The sequence below is a fragment of the Gracilinanus agilis genome, chromosome 3, assembly GCF_016433145.1.
Source record: "Gracilinanus agilis isolate LMUSP501 chromosome 3, AgileGrace, whole genome shotgun sequence".
Lineage (NCBI taxonomy): Eukaryota > Metazoa > Chordata > Mammalia > Didelphimorphia > Didelphidae > Gracilinanus > Gracilinanus agilis.
Genome location: NC_058132.1, coordinates 86,042,661 through 86,054,688, shown reverse-complemented (window position 1 = coordinate 86,054,688; position 12,028 = coordinate 86,042,661). Strand labels below are relative to the sequence as shown.

The 12,028-nt window shown below is 37.8% G+C and overlaps 1 protein-coding gene across 1 annotated transcript in view; it reads left to right on the top strand.

Moving 5' to 3' along the window:
- DNHD1 (dynein heavy chain domain 1) overlaps positions 1–12,028 on the top strand; it is a 190,327-nt gene that overhangs the window by 8,163 nt on the left and 170,136 nt on the right. The window contains exons 3-6 of the mRNA XM_044668790.1: positions 2,211–2,384; positions 4,766–4,969; positions 5,211–5,321; positions 10,811–10,967. Of these exons, the coding sequence (XP_044524725.1) occupies positions 2,211–2,384; positions 4,766–4,969; positions 5,211–5,321; positions 10,811–10,967 (646 nt within the window). The remainder of the gene's footprint in view (positions 1–2,210; positions 2,385–4,765; positions 4,970–5,210; positions 5,322–10,810; positions 10,968–12,028) is intronic.

Here is a 12,028-nt window from a genome sequence, read left to right as displayed (position 1 = left end):
ACACAAAAGCTCAAGGAGAAAAATAACTCTCTAAAAATTAGAATTGGGCAAATGGAAGCTGATATTCCATAAGACATCAGGAAACAAGACAAAACAAAGAAAAAGTAGAAGGAAATCCAAAATATTGCACTGGAAAAACAACTGACCTAGAAAGCAGATCCAGGAGAGATAATTTAAGAATCAAATGAATACTTGAAGCCATCATCAAAAAAAAAAAAAAAAAAAAAAAAGCCTAGACACCATATTAAATCATCAGGGGAAAAGGCCCTGATAGCCTCAAAGAGGAGGGGAAAATAGAAATTGAAAAAATCTACCAATCAACTCCTAAAAGAGATCCCAGATAAAAAACTCCCAGAACTATTATAGCAAAATTCCAGAACTCTCAGATCAAGGAAAAGTACCGCAAGCAGCCAGAAGGAAACAATTCAAATATTATTGAACCATAGTCAGGATTACATAGGACATAGCTTCTACATTAACAAACTGGAGAGTTTTTTGATGAAATTCCAAATGGCAAATATGATATTCTAAAAGGCAAAGGATCTATTATTACAACCAGGAATCATATACCTAGTAAAACTGAGCACTCCAGGGGGGAAAAATGGTATTTAATGAAATAAAGGACTTCAATGTATTCCTGACAAACAGATCAGAGGTGAAAAGAAAATACTAGGATCAAATTTGATATTCAAGAGAAATGTAAAAAGTGAAAAGGTATTCAATAAGGTTAAACTGCCTGAAAAGGTGATTTTTTAATAAGGCCTTTCTATCTTAGTAACAACTCTTAAGACAGAAGGGCAAGGGCCTAGGTGACCAGGGATTGAATGACTTGTCTAAGGTCACATAGCTAGGAAGTTTCTTAGGCTGGTTTCGAACCCAGGTCCTCCTAAGTCCAGGCCTGATGCTCTATCCACTGTACTATTGAACTTCCCTCTGGGAAGGTGATAATTAGGATATGTATGAATCTTTGATACTAAAGATATGTAACCTACTTAAGAACTTTATACCTATTAGGGCAATGAGGAGTATACATGGAAGGAAGGGTTGAATAGGATGAGATGATATGCACCAACAAAAAAATTAAGCATCAAGAAAGAGGAACCCTCTGAGAAAAGAAGAGATAGAAGGAGATAAATTATCTCACTTGAAGATGTGCATAAGAGTCAATACAGTGGGAGAGTGTATTGGGAGATACACAATACAGTGGCAGGCAAGACCTGAATCTTACTCTCATCAGAATTAGCTCAAAGCAGGAATAAATCCACTCTCAGTCAGCTATAGAAAACTATCTTATTTAATAGGGAAATGGGAGGGAAAGGGGAACCAGAAAGAATGGGGCAAGGGAATGGACAAAAGGGAGAGTGAATTAGGGGAGGTAGTGATCAGAAGCAAACCATTTGTGAACAGTGAAAGACTGAGGGGAGAGAGAAGGATAAACAGGGTGGGAAATAAAATGGAGAGAAACATAACTGAATGAAAATTGAATAAACTCATTCATAAAACAAGAGTATAGCAGAATGGATAAAAAACCAGAACCCAACAATATGCTGCCTACAAGAAACATTTAAAGCAAAGAGATACATACAGAGTAAATCATGTGCCATTTATGGGCAAAACTTAGAAGAAGATAGATTTAGACTCACCTAAGAGAAAATTTCTTAACTATTTCAACTGACCAAATGTAGAATAGGTTATTTCAAAGGGACTGTGAATTCTCTATCATCTTGAGAAATGTAAATGAAGTCTGAGTGAAGTCAAGAATGTTATATAAAGGAGGATTCACATCTTAGATAGTAGTTGGACCTCTGAAGTCCCTTTCAGTTCTAAGATTCTATCATTCTACACATTTGTGGTGGGGTAGAGACATCAGCATGTGCTTGTGTGCCTAACCATATGTGAAGTATGTGTTTTTATGTCATATGTGAATGCTAATATTTGTGTATGTGTACCCAGATTCCCCTTATATCAAATCTCTCTGAAGTCTTGCTCTACTAGCTCCCCCTCCTCATTGATCTATAAGTCATGGATGAGCATATAGCCTCTTTTTGGCCCTACTGGAACACAGTCAGCATGCCCTGGGCCTGGACTGTTTTCTTTTCCTTAGTGATTCTAGACACAGGGATCCTATTACCTTTTCTTCACTGCCCTTCTGTTGCCCTTCCTTTTCTTTCTTTTTCCCAGAGTAATGTTTTCCACATTATATTGTACAGAAACAGATCTCAGCTATTGTCATTAGCTTCTGCTGAAACAAGGGGGTCAAGCTCTTCCTACTCAACTCAGAAAACAATGCTAAAGAACCAGATTATTTCTCTTCTTTGGAGGAGCAAACATCTATCTCAGACCCACTTCATCTACCTCAATTTGGCTTCTACTAGGCATTTCAGGTAAGGATCTAGCTCCCAGGCACTCCTGGTATAGGCCCATATCCTCCAGGACCCTTCTTTGTCTTTTCCCTACAAATCCCTCATCCTGTCCTTATCTGATCCCTTTTTTCTGTCCTGAAATCCCAAAATTAATAATTATGCTATAGGTCATTTAATCCAATCCACTTCTAGGGAAAGAGTCCTCTCTATTTATCCTGCTTGTTTAAACAATTTCATTAACTTAGCTCCCAAGGCAACTTCTTCCATTTTTAGATGGCTGTAATTCTATCTTTTCATGTATTGAACTAAACATTTCCTACCTGTTACTGTCCATTTCTTGGGTCTGATTCTGTCTTGTGGCTCTTCCATTCATCACACCATATTTCCAGATTAACTTTTGCTTTTTATATATACTTTCCAATGCTTTTCTGGCCTTTCCTCATTTGTCAGCCAGGAAGCCTTCAATCTGTGCCACAAAAGACTCTTAGAGATATCTCTCCAAGATAAGACCTAGAAGAGTAGCATATCACCATCTTCCTCTCACTTTGTCAATGTCCTTCCTAAAATACAACATTTAGAGCTAATTTTAATACTCAAATTTGTCCCAACCAATTTGAAATCAAGTAGAACTATAACCTCTCTTGCTTGGTTCTGGATATCAATTCAGCTTTAAATTTTTTGCTTGTCACATCATCTTGTTGACTCATTGAAGTTCTTAGTTTAATAAAACCCCAGAACTTGTAGCCATACCTCTTACGTTGGTTATGAATGGAGCCCTTTATTTTTTTTAAAGTTAAGTGCAGAAGGCACCTGGTAGCCCAATGGATTGAGAGCCAGACCTAGAGGCCAGAGGTTCCTAGGTTCAAATCTGGTCTCAGATACTTCTAGCTGTGTGACCCTGGGCAAGTCACTTAACTCCCATTGCCTATCCCTTACCACTCTTCTGCCTTAGAACCAATACACAGTATTGATTCTAAGATGGAAGGAAAGGGTTTAAAATAAATAAAGTTAAGTGCAGAGCTTTATATATAAAATCCCATTGGGGTAGCTAGGTGGTACAATAGAGAGTTGAACCTGGAATCAGGAACCCTGATATGACTTCAGACACCTTCTAGTATGTGATCCTAAGCAAGCCCTTTAACCTCTGTTTGCCTTAATTTCCTCAACTATAAGATGATGATAACAGTAATATCTACCTCCCAGCATTGATATGAAGAAAATTAAGATAATATTTGTAAAATATTTAGCACAGTGCATTGTCCATAACAGATAACATAATAATTATTTTGTCTCTTCCCTTATTGTCTTACCCCCATTAAATTCTAATTGACCAGGTATAGTTAATCACTCTGGGTTCTAGGAATCTACTCCAATTTTGATTCTGTCTTCCAACTGCATTACCTATTGTTCCCATCAATGCAACATTCTCAGATATGTATTCTAAGTATTAAAATAATTGATAAACATGTTATGAATAGAATAGGACCAAGGACATGTGCCATGCTACTAGAGACCTCCTTCCATGGTGACATCCATCACCACTCTTTGTATGTGGTTGTACAACTAGCTACAAATCTGTCTTCCCATCTTCCTCATTACCACTTGCTAACAAGAATATCATGAGAGACCTTGTTAAGTGTCTTGCTAAAATTCAGTTATACTATCATTTCCCTTATTGGTCTACAAGTTAAGTAACTATTAGTTGTCTTAAGTGAATCTATGCCACTTTATTGTGATTAATAATTCTAAATACACCCAGACCCACTAATTAATAAGAATTTTCCAGATAGGGTTAGCTAAGTAGTTAAGTGGATAGAGAACCAAATCTAGATGTGGGAGGTCTTGGGTTCAAATTTGGCTTCAGACATTTTCCTGGGCAAGTCATTTAATCCTAATTAACTAACTTTTACCACTCTTCTGTCTTAGAACTGATATTTATTATTAATCCTAAGACAGAAGATAAGAGTTTGGAAAAAATAGAATTTACCAGACAGCAATAGTTTGAAGTTTCCAGTCAAGGGAGAACCTTTGACTTTATTCAGTTTTTTTTGGCACTTTTCTTTTTTCATATTTTCTTAGCAGTTACTCATATGCTTCCAGGATCAGATATTTATGTTATTTGTGTAGGCCTGGAGATGAAGATTCAATTAAAATGAATGTTACTATGATCTTATCTATCTTGGACTGTATTTTGATTTTAATTGTTTTTTCTATTCTGTTTGAAGATTATAATATATTTCCCTTACTTCTCTTACTCTTCTCCTCTCACTACCAATTTCTTCTATACTTTTACCCTCTCACTTCCTCCTCCTCCATCATCCTCATTTCCTAGGCAATACAACTTAATTGTTGGGGTTAGAGCTATGTTTGTGTGTTTAGTGGCTAGAATACTCTCTTCCTAGGCCATATAGCCTGACAGTGGTGCCACAGTCCCAGGCAAACCCAGAGCACTACATTTTTTCTCCTTTTGGAGTCCTGCACGTGCATCCTGTGGAAGGCAGTGAGATAATAACATTGGGTATTTGGCACCGGCATGCCATGATCTGGCAACATCTACAAGAAATCCCCTTCTTCAAGCATTTTCTCGTGAGGAGGGCCTTGATTTGGTAAGAATTAAGTGATTGATTGGGGGAAGGATGGGTGAAGCAGAGCTGGGAGGAGGTGGCAGAAGGAATGGATAACATAGGTGAGGGAACAGCTTATGGGGAGATGAGATGTGAGTATTGCTGCAGGTTAAGGGTAACTTCAGTGGAGATGGGTGAGTTCTGGGGTGAGAGTAAGAGTCAAAGAAGGTGGAAGGGTGGGGAGGAGGTTTGAAGAGAAATTTGACTGACCTTTGGTCTACAGCTGGAGGAAGAATGTTAAGTTGCAGGTGCTGGAGAAACGCCGGACTTTCCTGGAGAACTACTTGTTCCTTGCTATACCCCATTTTGGGGTTTGTCTGCTTCACATTAACAGGTGACATTTTGACCCCTGTTCTCTTTCTATCTCCTTCCCCTCAGCCTTCCATCCCCACTATACAAGTGACAAAATGTGACACTCTTCTTTCTCTGACAATTTGCTACCACTTGAGGAAACAGACCAGTTTTTCTTCTGGTTGTAAGCAGACCTTAGACACAGGTAATGTTCTGAGTAATGTGTGAGGAGCAAAGGAAGATGAATCTAGCTATGTCCTGATTCACAGACTTATCTCGCTGTTAGATTCCTTATCCCATTACCTTCTCACTTTAATCCTTCCCTTCTTTGCATTTTGAAGAAGTCTATCTTCTTTTTAGGATTTTTCTACCTCTTTGGCAGTGATGGTGAACCTTTTAGAGATGGAGTGCTGGGTCCCGCCCCTCAGATTGAGTGCCATGTACTACCCCTTAACCTCCCTCACCTCACCCTTTTGGGGTGCCCCCCTTACCTCAGACAGGGGAGAGAGGAAACACTCCCATTGGGCTGCTGGACAGAGGAGCGGGTGATGTGAAAAAATGTCAGGCATGGTGGAAAGGAGGAGGGGAGCAGCTCTGCCCGACTCCCTCTGCCTTTTTAGTAATGAACTTGGGGCAGGGCATGTGCCCACAGAGAGCTCTCTGTGTGCCATCTTTGATACCTGTGCTATAGGTTTGCCACTACTTGCTTTATGACCACTCTTGGTTCAACCTGTCAAGATCCGTTATCACCACTAGGTCCTTCAGCATTGGCTAGTACATTTTAAAAAATTATTATTTAATATTTTATTTTTCCCCAAATACATGTAGTAATTTTTAATGTATGTTTTCAGAAATTATGAGATCCAAGTAATCTCCCTTCTTCCCTTCCCTCTGCATTTCCCTGAGATGGAAAACTATTTGGTCTGGGTTATACATATATATGATCATGCTTTCATATTGGTCTTGTGAGAGAATACTCATATAAAACCAAACCCTAAAATAAAAATACAAATAAAATAAAGTGAACAATAATATGTTTCAATCTATACTCAGGCTGCCATCAGTTCTTGCTCTGGAGGTAGATAGCATTTTTTATCATGTGTCTTCAGAATTGTCTTGGATGATTGTATTGCTAAGAATAGCTAAGGCTTTCACAGTTGATCATCATACATTATTGCTGTCACTGTGTATAATGTTCTCCTGGTTCTGCTCACTTCACTTTGCATCAGTTCATGTAAGTCTTAGGTTTTTCTGAAATCGTTCTACTCACTATTTCTCATAACTCAATAGTATTTCATCACAGCCATATATCACAGTTTGTTCAATCATTCCCCAACTAATGAACAACCCTTCAATTTCCAATTTTCTGCTACAAAAAATGCTACTATAAACCTTTTTGTACAAATAGGTCCTTTCCCTCCTCTTAAATTTAAATTAAAATCCAACAACTCCAAGTATTATATTTTTTAAGATTTATTAATAATCACTTGAAGTAGAAGAAATACAAGAACAAAAGTAAAAGCCTGAGTAAAGCCATGTAAGTAAAATTCTCCTGCCTGGCACTCACCCAACCACCATAGCTGCATTCCCAGGAGAAGAGAGAGAGAGAGAGAGCGGAGCTACACAAAACTATCTTCCCTACTTTAGTTCATGGAAAGTAGATACATAAATGGGTTGCTGGGAGAGCAAGTGGCTGGGGAGCAAATTCTAATTACATACTTCCCTTTAAAAAAAAATCTCTTTAGTGTATAGATCTAGTAGTGGTATTACTGGATCAAAGAGTATGCATGGTTTTATAGTCCTTTGGGCTAGTTTCATATTGCCCTCCAGAATGGTTGAATCAGTTCACAACTCTACCACACGGTGCATTAGTGTTCCGATTTTGTCACATCTCCTCCATTTATCATTATCTTTTATTGTCATATTAGCCAGTCTGATAGGTGTGGGGTGGTACTTTACAGTAGTTTTAATTTGCATTTCTTTAATCAATAATGATATATAGCATTTTGTCATATGACTAGATAACTTGGATTTCTTCACTGAAAATTGCCTATTTATATTCCCTTTCAATTGGGGAATGACTTGTATCTTTATAAATTTAACTCAGTACTCAACATATTTGAGAAATGAAGCCTTTATCTTTATTTAAACCTTATTTACCATTATTTAAAATTAAGATTTCCCCTTCCCCCCAATTTGTTGTTTCCATTCTAATCTTGGGGGGGGGGGTTTCGTCCAAAGAATTTTTGCATTGGTGCGGTTTTTATACAAAGCCTTTTCAATTTAATATAGCCAAAATTATCCTTTTTATAACATATATTGTCATCTATTTCTTATTTGGTTGTAAATTCTTCTTTTATCCATAGATCTGATAGGTAACCTATTCTATGCTGCTTATGATATCACCCTTTATGTCTAAATCATATACCCATTTTGATCTTATCTTGGTATAGGGTGTGATATATCGGTTCTTTCTATACCAGTGATGGTGAATCTTTTAGAGATCGAGTGCCCAAATTGCAACCCTTATGCCACATATGAGCCTTACCCCAGACAGAGGAGCACAAATTTCAAGCTGGAAGAGCCCTTGGAGGCTAGCTAGCCCAATTCCCTCATTTTGCAAAGAAAGTGAGTTCAAATGTGACCTCAGACACTAGCTATGTGAATTTAGGCAACCCACTGAACCTGTCTGCTTCAGTTCTCTCATCTGTAAAATGGAGATATTAGCATCTAACTCCCAGGGCCATTGTGAGGATCAGATGAGACAATAATTGTAAAGTGCTTAAGCTCTTATCTTTTCTTCCCAACTGATTCAGTTCTTCTCTAGGTCATGACTTACTCAATACATATCATCCATTCCCATGTACCACAAGTACTTGAAATGGAGAAATAAACAAACAAGCCAATAACTTCTTGATCATAAGATCTTTCAGAAGAATATATACAAAGTGGGGATTTTTTTCCTCCTTTCTTGCTCCTTGATTCCCCAAATCCTATTTTTCAGAATTTCCTAGATTCCTGTTGCCTTTTTTCTCTTGCCACAACCCATCTCTCTTCATAACTTTCTAATTCCTTCTTATCTTTTCCTCCCCTTGGCTGGGATGCTACAGTCTCTGGTTTCTTCTTTCAATCCCCTTCCATTTTCCTTTATGGAGACTAGTGTAGAGAAGAAGGACTTGGCCCAATCTAGTAGGATTTGCCTCTCATAAGCAACTGTTAAGAGTAAAAGCCTGGTCTCAGCCTTCAGGTTTTCAGGGGAAGGAGTTGGGACAGGTTTCAACACTCTTAGATTGTCTCTCTGGAGCTAAAATGGGAGAAGGGGGTTTATTTACAAACTAACCAATAAGGTTATATCTATAGTGGACACTATATGTTCAGCTATGGGGGGGAGACTATGGTTATTGCCTTCAGGGAATTTCCTATACCTTTATGACTAATCAAGGCTAGAGATGGTAGTGCCTCATTCTAGTCTAGATAAGGTTTTTTTTTTTTTTTGGTATAGTTTTTTTTTTAAACCCTTGTACTTCGGTGTATTGTCTCATAGGTGGAAGAGTGGTAAGGGTGGGCAATGGGGGTCAAGTGACTTGCCCAGGGTCACACAGCTGGGAAGTGGCTGAGGCCGGGTTTGAACCTAGGACCTCCTGTCTCTAGGCCTGACTCTCACTCCACTGAGCTACCCAGCTGCCCCCGTTTTTTTTTTTAACTATATAGGTACTGACACCTCTTTTCCTCAGCCCCTGTTCTCCATCCCTTACTTCTTGATCTCTGCTAAGCTCTTTTCCTCAAGCTCTTAAGACTTTTTGCTGAAGATATAGTCTCCAATATTCTGCTAAGGCCAATAAAAGTTTAGGGAGGGAAGGAAGAAAGGAAGGATTGAAGGAAGAAAGGAAGGCAGGAAGGAAGGAGAATAAATAGGAACTATCTCTTATCTGAATATAAGTTCACCTACATCTTGAAAACTTCATGTAGGTGTGATTATTACAGTTCAAGGAAGATATGATATAACAGAAAAGATGAAATAACTAAGGAAGCTAGGTTTGATCTTCCAAGAATCAATTTATTAAACAATGTATGCCAGTTGCTTAACAAATTGGGCCAAGTCCTTTCCTCAGTTTAGGGCTGATTATAGCAGAAGACAGGTTTTTATATATTAAAAACTATTCATCAGATAAGACCAATTAATTAAAAGGAAATAATGAAATATTATATAATCTGATTTCTAATTAGATGAAAATTTAGAGACTTTCCAAGTTGGGGGTGGAGGTAGGGAATGAAAGGTACAATTCTCTGAATTCAGGAAAAGAGGCTTCCAACTCTTCCCAGGTATCTGTAAACAAGCAAAGGAACATTGAAACAATACTGACATTAGTATAGTGCCAGATTTCAGGTAAGACATATGGGTCGTTTGAGATATACAATTATGAGAAAATTCCTTATATCAATATTAGGATTTGACTGAGTTTTTGGTCTTTAGTTAAGGGTCTCTAAATAGCAGATACAGGTGATTGAGTTTCCCAGCCACACAGGGCTAGGTTCAAACAATGCAATAAGGTTCTCTCCCAATTCCTACAACTGAATACACTTTTCTCAATAATTGTGAATAAAAAGGGACTAAGGTAGCTTCAGGAGTATGTCACAAGATGGAGTTAGTGTACTTCACTACTAATTCTTACAATTAATCACTTGTTGTCCTGATCACTTCAATTCCTTCAATTTCATAATGAGATGAAAAGAAGGACACTATGTCTGAGAGAGGAAAATTCTAATTAAGAGTGATTTAGAGCATTTTTATGTGATAATTGATAACTGATTTCTTCTTCTGAAAACTGCCTAGTCATATCCTTTGACCACTTATCAATTGGGGAATTTCTTATATTTTTATAAATTTTGCTCAGTTCTCTTTATATTTGAGAAATGAGATCTATATCAGAGAAATTTGCTGTAAAACATCTCCTTCCCCAAAGTTTCCTATTTTCCTTCTAATTCTGGTTGCATCAATTTTGTTTGTGCAAAAACCTTAAAATTTTATATAATGATCTTTATCCTCCCTATCATCTTCTCTATCTCTTATTTGGTCAAAAACTCTTCCTTCATCTATAGGTTTTACAATTAAAAATTAGAATTGGGAAGGGGATGGAGAAGTGGAACACAGATGTGTACTTGCCAAAAACTTGGCTCTAGAACCAGACTACCTTTGAATCTTGAAAGTTATTTTAGGACTCTCATCTTAGAAGAAAACAAACAAAAAAAGCAACCTACAAATGGTATAAATCAGATTACTTAGAAGATGTTTCAGTTACCCAGATCAAGAAAGAGAAGGGACATTTTGTAAGATATGGCTCTGATTCCTCAGAGGTTGCTAAATACCTAAGAGATAATCAGACAGAGGAAGGGGTAGAGAAATTCTACTGGTAAAATTTCCTAAGGATATTCAAAAGTCAGGAAGTAGGAAGGCTATAAATAGCCACTGTCCCTTATGTGTCTAACTCTAAGAACCTGTGCGCCTAACATTCTGTCGGCCCTTCCTCTCAGGTTCCTACAGCAGCTACAGTCTGTTTCATGGCTACCCCAGGAGGAGAATCTATGCTACACACTTCCTGAGCTGCAGCGGGCCTTGGCCAAGAAGAATAGAGGAGCTTTGCAGGTGTTGCGACGTTGTCTCCGCCTCTCTGCAGCTGTTCTCCAGCTGGTAGGCTTTCTTACCCCATATAGATCACTCAAAACCATTCATCCCCTGTCTCCAAAGGCTAAAGATAATAATAATTATTATAATAGCTAGTATTTATATAGTGTTTTAAGATTTGCAAAGTGCTTTACAAATATCTCATTTTAGCTTTATAACAACCCAGGGAGGTAGATGCTATTATTATTATTCCCATTTTACAGATGGGGAAACCTGACCTTACTCAGGTATAGCCAGTTGCTCCTTCCCCCATTGCTGCTGTTTCCTATTCTCTAGGTTTCTTCAAAGCATCATCACAACTAAGGAAATAGAACTACAAGTGGTTTAATGGGTGATCAAACAGGCAGGCAGCCTGCTGGGCAGACAGATGGACAACTTTCTGGAGAGAAACTTCGATATGTCTTATAATGGGCAGGACTTGGACTTGGGGTTTTAGGAAGAGAGAAAAGAAGCAAAAAAAGAAAATTTTCTTCTATTCCTCCCTCTTTTCATTTTCAGTTAGCAGCTTACATGATATACTTCTATAAAGATTAAAATTAATATCCAATATTTAAATATTATATTTTATAAAGTTTATTGATAATAACTAAAGTAAAAAGCAAGAGTAAAAAGCTACCTTTCTCAACCTTCATGCGGGGAAAAAAGAGAGAAGAGAGGGAGAGTTTCAGAACTTTTAAACAATTATGTGAAGACACAAACGTGGACAAAGGGAAAAGCATTCTGGGTAATACAGAAAGGAATTCTGGGGTATGTAGTTCAAAGTACAAAATCTCCATTTATACATGCTCCCCTGTGATCCTTTGGGAGACCAGTCTCCCCAATGGATCATGGAAACATAATCAACTTAAAAATTGCAAAAATTTGTGGATAAAAGGAAAAGAGAACAACACCAATGATTGTTGGGATGACAAAAAACCAATTTGGGGCAATCCCCTCTGACATAAAAGTATACATTCAAAACAAATGGATCTTCTGGTGCAGTGTGTAGTCTCTGCAGGTATCTTCATGGCACCTTCTCCAAACAGTTCACTTTCTGGATTCTGGGACGTAGTCTCTTGTTCTAAATT